The following is a 16,221-nucleotide window of genomic DNA, read 5'->3' as shown; positions in this document are numbered from 1 at the left end:
AGAATTTCATACTTTAAAGTATTGGGTCTTTCGAAAAACCAGGTGACTGATCTACCTGGATGCGTTTGGAATTTGAGGAGTTTCGATAATAGATAGTCGAAAACATTCTGAAAAGTCTTCTTATCAAATTTACCTATTTTTTTAATATACACACACATAATGGAAAATAATATGAATTACGGGTAACATTAGAGAATGAAGAAAGAACACAAAACTCAATACGGGATAATTTTAAGCAAGTTGTTCATATCAAATTGGAAAGCAAGAAAATCGCAAAAAATTCTAGCCTAGTAATTTTTTATAATTTTGTCAAATAGTTTTTTTTATTACAGGAGGTAATTTTATGAGTAAGGGTTGATTTTACAAAAGCGATTCATAGCAAATTTTAAAGAAATAAAGCAAAGAAATCTAACCAGGTCATTTTTTTAATTCAATGATTTTTCAATGATTTTTGCAGAAGGCGCCGCTGAGTTGACGGTAAGCTAGTGCTTCCCTGTTTTCTCGAAAACGCATAGAACAACAAACATTTTTTACAGTAAGAAATAGCAAAAAATGTTTATTATATGACAGTTTGTATTTGTTTAGTAGTGCCGCTGAGTTGTCTGACCTATATTTCTGTATTCTTTCATTTTATATTAATTACACTTTAGTATCAGAAATCTTAAAAATTAGTTTGCAATCGACTTAGACAAAGTAAAATGAAACAGAAAAAATAAATTCTTATTAAATAAAGTAAGAATAAGCTCAGTTGGTGTTCAGTGTTTATTCAGGAATATTACATATATATCGTATGTTTATTTTGTTGGTCAATCATATTTATAGGTTGCGTGAGGGACTTCCTAGCTTACCTAGGAATAGCATGTTCCACAGGATGAATGTACTTTCAGATTTTATTTAGAAAAATTTGGTACTCTCTTGAATTGTCATTATATTTTCAATACATTTAGATAATAGGGTGATGGGCCTGATGAACTAGTTGCTTGGCCTGCTTGCAGGGAGTTTCTGCTTTGAGGTGGTTTTGACGGTCCTCCAGGATCTAATTAGGTTTTAGGTGAAGGGCTGAGCCAAATTTGAGGCATTTGATAGTTGAATGCTATTACAGTGTACAGCATGAGTTAAGACCATGCCTGTAAAAAATTGTGAAAAATTATGAGTGCACTTTTATACCAATAAGAAAAATTGAGCAGCTTTCAAATATTTAATATTTCCGTTGCATAAGTTGACTCGAACTCCAAACATATAAGCTCCAAACTAAGGAGAGCTTCACATATACGAGCGTCTCGACTACAGAGAATCAATAGGAATTTTGCCATTCTACCCTCGCCCTATTTTAGAGATACGCACGCGCGAGTGCGCGCTGCCTCGAATTCAGCGTGCGCATGCGCATAGTAGTCCTCTGTACGGTATCAGTCATAACCGCCAAGATCTAAGCGTCGCAGTAGTGTGATCCCCGTTCACGCTCGCATCTTTGGAGTTCCCGATTCCCTAGCGTCTCGTGTATTTGGAGTTTAAGAGTAACGCATGAAAACAATACAGATAAATATATCTTAAACTTAAAATACCCATGCCTTAGTATTTAATAACGGTTTGAGCGTTCTCGACATCTTATTAAACCACTTAAACATTTTAAAAATTCCTAAAATTCTATAAAATATTCTGAAAGTTAATGAAATCCTATAGATGCTTTAAAAATCTTTTACTTATTTTTGAATCCGTCGCAGTAAATAATAACATCATAAAATATATGAAAATGTCTTGAAATATTTTTTAATCGGTTAAAATCCATATGTATTCTGTCAAAGTCTTTGAAATCATTTAAAATTCCTTACGGTTATAAAAAATTGTTTAAGCAAATTGAAATTTAATTAAGTCGCTTAAAAACCCCATACTATTCTTTTTAATTTATTGAATTAGTCTAAATTTTCTTTAAGATGTCTAAAATTCCTTAAAATCTCTTGACATCTTGTAGAGTCATTTAAAATAATTAAACACCCCTTGAAACATTTTAAAATAATTCGGAAGCGTTAACATTTTTTTAATCTTTTAAAAACCCAAAGATATTTTCTGAAATATGCCACAACTTTGCTAAATTAAAAAAAAATCCTAATATCTGGTGCATAGTAATTCAAATGATCGTCCCCTCTGTAAATTGACAAAGGATTACCATCGATTACTCAAAAAATAATTACTGAGAAACTTCCTGATAATTTTATTCATTACTTTTGTATGAAACATTATTTCACAATTTGTAAATTTGAAAATTACTATCTAATAATCCTATAATGAAACTTTTTAATGAAACTTACGAAACTTGTTGCAATAATAAATGTTTTTTTGTTGTTGTAAAGTTTATAAATTAAATTAAAGAATAAATGGCATTGATTAAATTTCGCTATCCAATGAAATTAAGCTTTTATTCTTTTATCAAAGTCGATAATTTAATATTCATATTTCCAAATAAAATGTAATATTTTTTACTCTAACGATGACAAATTAAATTAACAGTAGTTCTAAACAAATTAAACGTAAACAGCCTTTTTATTAAAGAGAGTTAATTTCCAAACCAAAAAGATGATTTTTTATCAGAAAAAAAAAATTTTCTACGGAGCAAAAGAAGTTGATTTTCAATAAATATTCAAAGTTTTCACAAAATAGTTTATTTTTCAAAATGAAAAAAAAAATTTATGCAAAGATAAAAAAGTTTATTTTTAACTAGGAACGTTGACTTTTTAAATAAAGAAGAAAACTTTTCCAACATTAAAGATGAATTTTCAATATAAAATCTCAAATATTAAAGAAAATCGTTAAATGTTCGACCAACGGACATGACTTCGACCATATAGTTGAATTTTTGCAATAACATAATCAAATTTTTAAGAAAATAGATCAATATTCACAGTGTAGTTTAATTTTCTGCGTGCAGACATATTTTTGAACAAAACCAGATCAGAAGAATTTCAAACGAAATAATTGAATCCCCAACCAGGAAGATGAATTTTTGGAAAAATGAAATTAATTTTCTACCCAAATAACATTCTCAGTAAAATGGTTCAATTTTCAACTCATCAAAATATTTTAAATTAATAAAGGAATCGTCAAATTTTTGTTTTCAGAAACTCTTTTTTAAAAAATAAAACTTTAATTCTAACCAGCTGAATTTAACAACAAAAAAATGATTTTGGAATAAAATAGGCCAATTTCCAACCGAATGGATCAATTTTCTACCAAATAGTTTAATTTTCAACTTATAAAGGATAAAATGTTTACCAAAAATGAAATAGCTGCTGAAGTTTCTGGTGAAAATATGCACTTTAAATCATATTTAATAATTAATTTTCAACCAAATAGTTAAATTTATTTCAAAAATACGATTTTTCAATAAAATGGTTAAATTTTCTACCAACACAGACTAATTCTTAACCAATTAGTTGCATTTCTAACAAAAAGATGAATTTTCAGACGGAATAGATCAATTCTCATCGAAAAGTGGGAAATTTGCATTTATAGTAAAAAAAAAATAAATGTAAAAAAAATTAGAAAAAGTCAAATTTTTAAACAAAGAAATGAAATTTCAACTACCACAGCTACACAAATACACAACTCTACCACAGCTAGAACAAGCCGGCAACAGAGAAAGACAGGCGACACTAAGACCAACCGCGGGCAGAAATCCAATAGAGGAAGATCGATGCTTTATGACCCGGAGAAGCATCAACACCAAGTTTTCTCTTAAGCCTAAAGATCTGGCTGATATGGATGAGGAGCTTCAGCGACATTTTTCCGAAGAATCCGACCTCTGAGCCATCAATTATTGTGTGTATTATGCAGCGAGAGCTCAGGCAGCATATTCTTGAGAGAATACGAATACTACCGGACGCTAACAGAAATCTAGAGCGAAGGGAGAGATGGGTCAGAGAAAATCAACAGTTTCTCTCTGACCTATCTCTACTCTTCCAAGACCCTCCAGTTACTGTCGAACACCCACCCAAACCAGAAGAGGTCGAAGTATTTTGGAGAGAAGTCTACGAAGTGCAGCATAGAGTGGACGAAGACTCTAAAAATATAAATAGCTTTAAGGAGTTATGTGATGCCATCATAACACCTGATGAAGAATGTCCACCCATCACTACCAACGAGGTGAAAAGAGTATTAAGAGGGATGAAGAACTATTTCGCACCCGGACCAGATTGTATCGATACCTTCTGATGGAAAAAAATTTCCTTCAACCCATCAGCATTTGGCTCGAATTTTTACCTAATATTTAAAGTCGGAAGATTCGATTCCGGAGTGGTTGGTGGAAGGGCGCACAATACTCCTGCCGAAAATAGGCAACTTAGCTGACCCGAAGAATTACAGGCCAATCACTTGTCTGAACACACTGTACAAGATATACACAGCTATCCTAAATGATATGATTGTTCGGGCAATTGAACCTGTGTGACAAAAAACGTATGAACAACGAGACTCAAAGAAACGCGCAGCGGGATGTGGGGGAACCTGCTCATCGATAGATGTGTCTGCAAAGATGTAGCATTTTACAAGCGTGACCTATCGATGGCCTGGATTGATTATCGGAAAGCTTGCGATTCGACCTCCCACAGAGTTATCATCTGTCTTTTAGAAAGCTTGAAGGTTCATCCGCAAATCGTTAGGTGCATAGAGAGAATGATGACGGTTCGGAAAACCAGATTTACTATCTTATCTGGAAAAAACCGTGTGACAAATAACAAGGTCACCTTTCAGAGAGGTGTCTTTCAGTGGGACAGCATGAGCCCACTCTTCTTTTGCCTTACATTATTGCCACTATCTTCTCGCTAGCTCGCTTCCTAAAATTCATCGCTTCCGTCTGAAAAGTATTCAAAATGTGATCACTTTTTGAATTTGTATAAAAAATTGCTGGCTAACGAACCTGCCCTTCATTTTAATATACTAAAAGAGTTTACTAAGGGAAAATCCAATGAATGATTTTTTTCACAAGTTATCGTGGTCACAGGCAGACGGACATACATACAGAAAGACTGACCAACAGAAACATTCGTAAAAACCTGTTTTTCGGATTAAAAAGGTCTCAAAAGGTGGACATTTTACAAAAACTAAGGAATAAAATTTTACCCAAATCCGATACCTTCTCTGGTGAGAATGTAAGAAAGGTCGAAACTAAAGGTACGATAATATGGTAATTTGTTATACGCACTTTTTGTGACATTTGTATCTTCGTACGCTCATACTCTGTTCGCCTTGTGGTGATGAACTGCGTGATGAGGTTTGTGATGAGGTGCTAGATGAGGCTTGCGGTGAGCTTCTTGCTGGACTTGCTGATATGGTTCGTACTGGGCTTGCATATTTTACATAGCCGTTTTCTAAATAGTAGCCGGTCTTCTCACCCTCGGGTGTAAGAACAGGTCCGTACGCTGGTCTACCATTTCTCGAATCATAATACCGCATTATTTTTCCTTCAGAACCTATATTTTAAAATTGTAACATATTTAAATAATTATATATGATAAAATAAAATTTTCGTGAAAAAAGATCTTCTCCTTTCGTCTTGCGGGGAATCGAACCACAGAACTTCCGATTGCCGGTTGGTGCTTTCCCATTAAGCTACTAGAGAGATCGAGAGAAGAATCCTTTTTCAGAAATACATACTTTATAATTCTCGATGTTAAGAGTCAAAATTTTCCAGGAATCTGTATTATCATCAGAAGATAACAGACTGTATATACAATCAAACTCGGATATAATGCCCCCGGATGTATTCCTTACGAAAATTGACGCTGCGTTGCGGCGCAGTGGGATATGAAAACTAAACCTTAGCAGCTTTAGAATAGTGTTAAAGGTATTTAAGACAATAAATAATATTCTTAAAATTTATAGGAAAATTTAAAAGATTTTAAAGTAATCTTTTAATAATATTAAATTATGATTTAAAATTTGGAGAACAATCAGAGTCAGTTAAACATTGTTTCAGGAATTCAAGACGTTTCAAATAGATTAGAAATATTTGTAAACTGGGAAACATTTCCGAAAGTTTCTCAAATATTTCCTGATTGTTCAATTTTTAGAATTTAATTTTTAAATAGATTTATTACAACACTTCGAAAAATAATTTATGAATAATTTAAATATTGCCAATCATCATTATTTAATAATTTAATAATCATTTCCAGCAAATGAAAATTTCAGTAATAGAAATATGCATAGTAATTTAAGAATTCCTTTGTTTTATAATTCGTTTATTTATATTTTTGGCAATTTTTTTACTAATTTGTGTTTATGTTTTTAATTTTCTCGTTATTTCATACTAGTCCCGAATAATTAATATGCAATATGATTAATCATAAAATGTTCACTATTAAAATTAAATAACAAACTCTTAAAAGTGATATTTTTGTAATTATATAGACTATGTGATGAAGCTAAAATATTTTTAACATTCAGAATTACCTTATAATCTTCTAAATTCTCGCATAAATTTAAAGAAAATTTGTTTATTCCCTTGAAAATCTTTAAAATAATTTTAAATCTCCTGAAGTTTCGTTTTCAAATCTTTAAAAATATACATTTGTAAGAATCATTGAAAGCTTAAAATTAATTTTTTATCTCTTCAATTGTACTAAATATTTCTTGAATTTACTCGATTTTTTATTTGTTTTTATTTTGCCAACTTAGTAAGTTTGAAACATTTTGCTTTGCAATATTCTTAACTGTTTTTTATAAATTTAAGAAAACCGTTTGATATGTTTAAAAACCTTATTGAATTTTTTCTTTAAGTTTATTTTTCAAAATAAAGAATTATTAAAAATTTGAACAGAAATATACGGAAAAGTCTGTTTTTTTCTTTATTCTTGCGAGACCTGTTAAACCTTATAATTTCCAAAAATTATTTGAATTTCACTTTTGAAAAATTCTAGGGAATAATTTGAAATTTTTTGTGACGTTTTTTCCATTTTCTCTTACAATTCCTTACTTGTAAATAAAAATTAACTTATTTTCTTATGTATGTAAATATAATTTTCATAAGATTATTAAGATATTCGAGGTCTTCGAGTTTCCTCTGAGTTAACTTTTATAACCTGACTTTAATAAAGTAATAAAAAAAATATTTACAAAATGACTAGGCTAGATTTTTTTGCGATTTTTTTGCTTTCCAATGTAATATGAAATACTTTTTTAAAATCAACCCTGCCTACCCTGCCTACATTGGCACTGGAAAATTCTCAAAAATGTAATTTTTTTACAATTTTATATTTACCTAGAAGAGCAGAGTTGATGTTATACGTTAAGGGCTCTATTGACAATAGAAAATCTCAAAAAGATTTTTGTTTACAATTTCATATCTACTTGGTAGCGAGAGGTTGATCTTACACGTTGAGGGTTGAAACCCAAAAATTGGAGATGGTATTTTTGAACAGATCAAAATTCATAGACCATATTGACACTAGAAAATTCTTAAAACTATTATTTTTCTGACAATTTCATAGAGGGGTTGATTTTAGACGATAAGGGTTGGGGACCAAAAATCGACAAGGATATTTTTCAGGAGCCAAAAAAATCATGAACCCTATTAAAACTGGAAAAATCTCGAAAAGATTATTTTTTGACAATTTTATATCTACGTGGCAGAGAGGGGTTAATTTTAGACTTCAAGGGTGGAGCTCGAAAATGAGAGAGCGTATTTTTAAGGAGCCCAGCATTCATAGACTCTACTAACACTAGAAAATTCTTAAAAAGATTATTTTTATGATAATTTCATATCTATGCGGCAGATAGGGGCTGATTTTAGGGGTATTTTCGAGAAGCCGAAAAATTAGAGACTCAATTGATACTGGCAAATTTCCAAAGAGATTATTTTTTGACAAAGTTATATCTGTGTGGTACAGAGGGGTTGATTTAAGCCGTTAAGGGTTGGAGCCCAACAATTTTTGGCATCAATCTGCAGGTTTGTATTCGAATACAAATATGGGGGTTGTTTTTATGACTATTAGTAGTGAAAAATAATAATAATTTTTCAATACATTTTTGCAACGCAAGGGTTGCTTTAAAAAATAAGGGTTAATTTTATAAAAGTATTTTATATCACGATAGAAAGCAACAAAATCTAGCCTGGTCATTTTTTTTTATTAAATTACTTTTCTAGAGGGCACCGCTGAGTTTCCGGCAAGCCAGCGCCGCCCTGTTTTCTCTAAAGCTAATAGAGCAAAAAATGATTTCTTTTGTGTGTAAATAATGGCAAAAAAATATGCATCATACGACATTTTGTTTTTCGTTAGTGGCACCACTGAGTTGTCTGACCTGTATAAATTAAAAAATTAATATCATCTAGACAAGAATAATTTAAAAGAAATATAAATTCTTAATTATATCAAGAATATATTCTTGGCGCCTATTTAAGTTGCAAATATTCTTCAACTTAGTGAGAAATTCTTGAAGTTAGAATATCTTTTTTTCAGTGTACGAATAGAATTTGTATCAAGTAATTCCTGTTGCGCCATATTACGCCTTAATCTGGATTATTAAAATATTATTACTTGTTTCTTCAATCTGTAGATGGCCATCTGCAAAGACGTAACCTGTTGGACAACCAAAGGGTGTGAGCGCAGGTCCGTTCGCTGGTCTGTCAGTCTCAGGGTTATACCACCGAACATTTCCTCCGATAGGATAACCTCCAGGATAACTTCCAGGATAACCTCCAGGATAACCTCCAGTATAACTGGGTTTTAGTTCTGTAAAGAAAAAAGAGATTTTTTTTTTTCTTCAAATATACGCGTTGGCCAAATATCTGTATTTCAAAGTTGTAGTATGTTTAAAGAAGTATCCGAGTGCACACAAAATTTGGCGACGTCTTTACGACATCGTTACGAAATCTTCACGACAACTTTACGACATCATATGTCCTTGTCTTTTCGGTGCCTTTGCGATATCGTAAAGACATCGTCAGATCATACGACTTACTTACGATATCGTAAAGACACCTTACCGACATTGAGATAGGATGTCGTAAAGTTGTCGTAAAGATGTCGTAACGATGTCGCCTAACTCTTTTCCCACTGGGATATGAATCAAAATGTGCATAGTAAGTCACCTATTCTTCTATGGTCGAGCTTTTTTCGCGGAAATTACTTTATTCCTTTCCCAAGGATAAATGAAAAATACAATTTCAGCGGTTTCGTGAAAATAGAAGTTTTGCCAAATTCTTTGATAATAACCTTTTTGGAATGAATTTGGTCATTATTTATTTGCAATCGATTCGTTGGATGCATTTTGCTAATTTTTGAAATGGGAATTGTAAACAGGACACTTTCGATACATATTTTTACATCCTGACCGTTTATGATTGAGAAAGAATTGTCCGAAATTTGACACTAGAGTTTTTCAACCTATCTCCACGTTTCAAGACCCTCCGAATCCGAAAATCAGGTTTTTACGATGGCGTCTGTCGGTCTGCCCGTCCGGCCATGCGTCCGTAAACACGATAAATCTCGAAAAAATGAATGGATTAAATCCATCCTTAACACACTTTTTTTAAGTCCTAAAAGAAAGGAGAAGCTCGTTAAACAGCCATTTTTGATAAAAATTCAAAAAGTGAGCGGATTTTGAAAAATTTTAAGACAATTTTTTTTCTCAATTTTAAAATTCTGTTTACGGATATTCATATTATTAAAATGTGGAAAAATTTACATGACTTTTTTCGATAGAAAGAAAATTCTCATATTTATAGCATTTTCAAAATTTTTTTAATTAACCGAAATTCAAGATTTTAAGCCAGATAATGCACGATATGAAAAAAGTCAAAAGAAGAAAAGCATTTCTTTTCAAAAGTCCTACAAAACTGCCATAAAAAATTTTTGGATTTTCTTGGAAAATCGAAAATTCAAATTTTTATTACACAAAAAATAATTAAAACTTCTATGATAGGATATAAAAAAAGTTCAATTAACAAAAATTGAATTGGAAATGTAATTTTTTCGTTCAAAAATATTCAGAGCCTTCAAGTATAGTCCAATTTTTAGTTTTTTAATTAAAATTTAATAAATGCTTAACATCTTGACGATGCAAAATTTTTTCTCCTTTATTATTTTATTAATAATTTTTCCACTCAAAGATTGGAAAAACTGAAATTGTGTACATAACAATTTTCTAAGCTTTAATTACTAATCAGGAAAACTTTCATGTTATTGTAGGGGTGATATTTATTTTAAAAACTGACTTAAAAGTTTATAATAATGATTCTTATAATCAATTCTTGTGACAAAATATTAGAATATGAGATTTCTTCAAATTTTAATTTTCTACAATCGACAGAACAATTTCACGTATTCCTTAAAATAATAAATATCTAATAATATTTAATGAAATATAAGAATTAAAATTTTTATAAGTAAATTAGATAAAAACTCATATTTCTTATAAATAAATTAGATAAACTAATTCATTATTAACCATTCTTGTGATAAGATATTTAATCCCAAGGTTTCATCTTTAAATAATCTTTGATGGTCAAGTCGGTGAGTTCTTGTCAAAAGATTTTGTATTGAGTGAATCTTAGCATACAATGTTACGATTTATTCTCAATCTATTGCAATTGTAAACCCGAATTTTTTAAGTTAAACTGCCAACATTTAGAATTTCTTTATCTAAATTATGTATAAACATTCAAATTAGTATATTTTACTCAATGCTTTCAAGCATACATTTTTTAGGAATATCCGTAGCCATTCTAGCAATAAAAAAATTTTAATTTCATAACATCTTAAATTTGAACATTTTGTCACGAGAATTATTTATAACAACAGATATTGTCAATATCCCAAATATTTTTGTGACTAAAAGTCATTCACCCAACAGCTTAAAAGATTTCCAGGGGAAAAAAAAATTTCTATGCGAAAGACCCAAATTTTTAATTTGTTTATAAAAATTTAAGTTGTTATGTTTAATTCTATATTAATAAATATTTATTATTTTTAGGAATACCTGAAGTTGTTCTGGCGATTGAGGGAAATTATCATTTGAAGAAATCTCAAATTTAAATATTTTTCCACAATAATTGTTTATAAGTATGATTATCATAAACTTTTTGTTTAATCAATTTTGTCATGTTAAATGTGATTCCTACATTAATGTCAAGCACTTTTAGCTAACAGCACATTTTTTATCGATAAGAAGTCTATTGGCTAATTTGTTTATAAAATTTATTTATAAGAAATGAATATAATAATGAACCATTCATTTGTTTTATATGAGTCCCTAAACATTCATTCAAGACAATATAAAGTTTACCTAATCAGTTATTGAAGCGTAAAAAAACTGTTATGTGCAAAATTTCAGTTTTTCCACACTTTAAGTGAAAAACTGAATAATAAACAAATCGAGGAGAGAAAAGTTCGGAACTTCAAGCTCTTTAGAATTGACTTAATTTTGATTGAAAAAAAATTTTAATCCGTCAAAAATTAAAGGCTCGGACATTTTTTAACGAAATGATAAAAAATAAACCATTAGATAGAGAAGTTATGTTTATTTGTATTTACTTAAATGAATTGTTTATATTTTCAACAAATTACGGTTATTGTAAAAATAAAACATCTGTATCGAAAGAGTATCCAGTTTACAATTACCATTTCAAAAATCAGCAAGATACATCCAACAAATCGATAGCAAATAAATAATGACCAAATTTATGCAGAAAAATGTTATTAACAATAACTTTTGTAAGTCTTCAAAATTCACCAAACCGCTCAAATTTTAATTTTTCATTTATCCTTGGAAACCGAAAGAAGTCATTTCCGCGAAAAAAAACTCGAATATCGAAAATTTTATTTTATTGTTATAATAGTTGTTTTGCATATATTTATGTTAAAAAAATATTTTGTAGCATACTGAATGTCCAATAAATGAATAAGTATGTACTAATAAAAAGTGAAAAGAAACCATTACTTTGATGATTAAATACGAATATACTTTTCAGAGAGTAACAATAATAATTCTACAAAACGAACATGGAATTTTCAACATAGACATAAGTAAATGTTATAAACAGTGAAAATCCTAAATTTCAATTTTCTATACATTTATAATTATTACTAGAAATTAAAACTGACGCATAATTGAACTAAACTATAAAAAAAATTTTTGAAGCTAGAAGATAGTTTACTTTCTTTTATTATAAGAAATTTATAAAAATTAATTATGCTATAAAAAATTTCTATTGTTATAAATATGTCGAATATATAATACTGTTTTTTTGATACCACATTGCAATAAATAATAGAATATTTACAATTGTATTTTAAAAAGTTCAACGAAAGCATTCAACGAAGGAACCATATTTTGACGATTTGTTTATGAAAATCAACATTTTTTTATAAAAATCAACATTTTTTATGAAATCAACATAGGTGACAAATTAAATATTTTAAATTGATGTAATGGTTATTCATTTTCTTTTTTTATCACTGTCAATTATGCAATTAAAATTAATATTAAAATTGTATGATTCTAAAAGGTATTAGCAACAATTTTAAAATTCATCATTTTTAAGGGATTTAAATTTGCTTAAGATAATTAAAATTTTTAAGGATTTGAATGTAAAGAAGTTTTAATACCAAAATTTTCGAAAACGCAGATTTATCCAGTTCTAAATATATATCAAACCAAAATGTAGCGGTACTGAGTAATCACACCTGGGAGATCAGTAACTTTAAAATAAAAACTAAAAGTTATTCTGAATAGATTTCAAACACATTCAGAGAATACAGTCGTATACAAACATTAATGAAAAGTCATATTTTCTGGTCAAATAATTAATTTTTCACAAAAAAAGACAATTTCCCGCAAAATACTTAAATTTTCAACCAGTGATGAATTTTAAATTATAAATTAATTTTTAATAAAAAGTTTCATTGTTTATACTTTCACCCAAAACATTTTAATTTTCTATTTAAAACAGCCAAATTTAACCAAAAAATAAGGACTATTAACAAATTATTTGGTTTTTTGACCAAAAAGGAATAACTTTCAAATATAAAAGAGGAATTTTTAACCATAAAGTTAATCTTTTCACAAAGAAAGATTTATTTATTGTATTCGAAAGGTATCGCATCATCAGACTACATACAGACAAACCGACATATTCATTTTTGTTGAAATTATTTTTTTCTGACTTAGGAGGGCCAAAAATGTTGAGACATGGTGCAAGCTAGATAGGGCAAAAATCAGACAAATCTAACACATGCCATTTAAATGGCGAGAATTTAAGAAACAACCTGTACATATACAGTTCTTAATCTCGACAAATCGATTAAGTAATTTGGTACTAATCTTTGCTAAATCACTTTTCGCTAATCAGGTTAATTGAAAATTTTTACTCATTGTCTCCTCGGTGATTTGTTTTATAGTGCAACAATTTGTTATCAATTACGTATTTTTAGAATGGACAAAAAATATTACGATCTTCAAAAATAATTTCTATAATTTAAAATTTTTAAAAAATTTTTGGCGACAACTTAAATAAATCATCTAATTAATGTGAATTGACAATTTATTTAATCAATAATTTCCGTGAAAAAAATCGATAACATTTTTACTCTATATATCGAGCTAAAATTAAAGATTAGTGTTATTGTGCAACACTTATTCTCCATTACTTTTAAACTGAAGAAAAAAGATTGCGATCTTTTAACAAAATTGAAATGAATTTAAACTATTTTTAAATTTTTGAATAACAATTTCAATGCCATTTAAATGGAATGTCTTAGATTTGTCTGATTTTTGCCCTATCTAGTTTGCACCATTTCTCAACATTTTGGGACCCGCCAAGTCAGAAAAAAATGATCTTAGCAAAAATGTATGTCGGTTTGTCTGTATGTAGTCTGATGACGCGATATCTTTCGAATACAATAAATAAATGATAAACACAAAAAATAACTAAGCACAATAAATAGACTTGAGATCAAAACTATTTGCTTTTAAAGGTTCTACAAAATTGATTTTGACTGTTTTTTTTTTTAATTTTGAAAAGAAGACAATAAAAATGCGTACGTTTCGAAACCAACAAAAATTGTGAATTCTAGTAATAAGAAGTCTACTCAAAACTATGCTCAAATTTCCCCAACTTATAATAGCTAGTTTTTCGTAGTTTTTAACAATTTTTTAAATCCTGGAACTTTTTAAATTTATGTTTAATCGAATAATGTCCTTAAGGTCAATGGCAAATTATGGTTTGTTTCAATTTTCGTCTAATCGAACAATTTCATTCTGTAGCTCTTTAATTATATTTTATAAACTTTGAAAATTTCGAATACTTCTTTTTACTTTCGAAATGTTTTTTTTTTAGTTTTTTAGAATATATTACGTTAAGTCATATACTTATGTAATTTAAAATTAGCTTAAATTTAAATTTAAAATTATTTTATTCATGTATGTTTTCGAGAAAGTCATTGTTTGGTCAAAAATTCATCTTTTGAGTAGAAAATTTTACTATTTGGCTCAAAATGAATTTTTTTGTTCTTGACTTATCACTTGAATTACAAATTATTATTATTTTTTTTATTAATGATTTTATACGGCTGTTATCCCTTAAAGTGTTTAAAATATATTTAGGAAAACTTTTATTTTTTATTTGAAAATTATTGATCTCCCAGGTGTGATTACTCAATCCCGCTAAATTTTGGTTTGATATATATTTAGAACTGGATACATTTGTGTTTCAAAAAATTCTGATATTCAAACTTCTTTACATTCAAATCCTTAAAAATTGTAATTATCTTAAGCAAATTTAAATCCCTTAAAAATAATTAATTTTAAAATCGTTGCTAATACCTTTTAGAATCAAACAATTTTAATTTTGATAACATCATTGACAATTATAAAAAAAGAAAAAGAATAAACATTACATCAATTTCAAATATTTAGTTTGTCATCTATGTTGATTTCATAAAACGCATTTCAAACATTTTTAATTTCAAATGAATTCTTATTTAACACTTCTCTTGGAATTATCATCTATTCATTCCACTTTTCTAAAAAAATCGTCAAAATATGGTTGCTTTGAATAATGCTTGTGTTGAACTTTTCTAAATGCAATTGTATATATTCTATTATTGATTGCAATGCAGTATCTTTAAATGAAAATTCATCCTCTTTCTTTAGAAACTGAACTCTTTCGTTTAAAAATGAGTATTTTTGTTAAATATAACTCTTTTCTGTTCAACTTAAAATAATTCTTGGTTAAAATTGTTATGGTTCCACAGTTTGAGAACCACTCTAAAACAAATGTGCCAGGAATGATTCCACGTCTGCGTTTACTAAACATAAACCCAGGCTAGGATAACCTTCCGGGTTAAATCGTTTTATACTGGCAAATAGACGACCTGGCTTTCCTCCATGAATCTTTATTGAAGCAGAAGAGTTGTAAACTCACACCCAGCGCATCTGCGACGGAAGATTTCCCCATCACGCGTCAGGCCCGTGAGTATGACTCACGCCACGTCCCCTCTCTCTTCTCTCTCTCTCTTTCAACGGGAAAAGCGACCAGCGGTCGCCAACTTACGTACTATATACGAAACTAAAATTGTTCTATTGTCCTTTTTATTCTAAATAAATTAAAACGCAATGTTAGGGTACAAGGGTATTAATTACTTTAATTTATATTAGGTAATTACGCGCGTTTTCTCTTTAAATTCCAATATTATTAAACCATGTATATTTGTAAATAATATATAAATTCGGCTTTTTATATAAGCTTTATGAATCTTACTTGTATATTTTATTTTAGTGGGTTTTATATTCACGTTACTCTTAAAATTTTATACATTTTCTGCGTATTCTCTTTTAGCGGGTTATTTTATTTTTCGTAATGTGTAACAGGTTTCGTAAAAGAAATGTAGTTTTCTTAAAATAGACTCTTTTGTATGTTAAACTAGGTAAGGGAAGTCTCCCTGGAATAAGACCCACCCTGCAGCCCCGAGGACTGCGGCAGTTGTAAGTTTACCTTCGCTACGGCAAGGCTCTAAAACTCATCTGTTGTTTTCTTGAATAAAGTACTGCATGGATTTACGGATCCATGACAGATATTGAAATTATTTGTTTGTTTATAATTGAAGTGCTTAGACCACCACATAAATGTTGGCGATCCTTCCAGGATTCCTTTGAATCGATACGTCATTCTTTTGGGATCTAAAAGAACCGAATTCCTACCGGAATTACAGTGCGGTCAAGTTTTTTTTT

General features: G+C 29.3%; 1 protein-coding gene across 1 annotated transcript in view; it reads right to left on the bottom strand.

Moving 5' to 3' along the window:
• Window positions 1–745: 745 nt before the first annotated feature.
• The window catches only part of LOC117171626, a 33,336-nt gene continuing 17,860 nt past the window's right edge, over window positions 746–16,221 (bottom strand). Inside the window, exons 2-4 of the mRNA XM_033359108.1 lie at window positions 8,529–8,723; window positions 5,195–5,462; window positions 746–1,127 (exon numbers count right to left, since the gene is read on the bottom strand). Coding sequence (XP_033214999.1) covers window positions 1,097–1,127; window positions 5,195–5,462; window positions 8,529–8,723 — 494 coding nt within the window. The 3' untranslated portion in view covers window positions 746–1,096. The remainder of the gene's footprint in view (window positions 1,128–5,194; window positions 5,463–8,528; window positions 8,724–16,221) is intronic.

The sequence above is a fragment of the Belonocnema kinseyi genome, chromosome 4, assembly GCF_010883055.1.
Source record: "Belonocnema kinseyi isolate 2016_QV_RU_SX_M_011 chromosome 4, B_treatae_v1, whole genome shotgun sequence".
Lineage (NCBI taxonomy): Eukaryota > Metazoa > Arthropoda > Insecta > Hymenoptera > Cynipidae > Belonocnema > Belonocnema kinseyi.
Note: the sequence above shows the minus strand (reverse complement) of the source record. Positions and strands in the feature narration are given on the sequence as shown.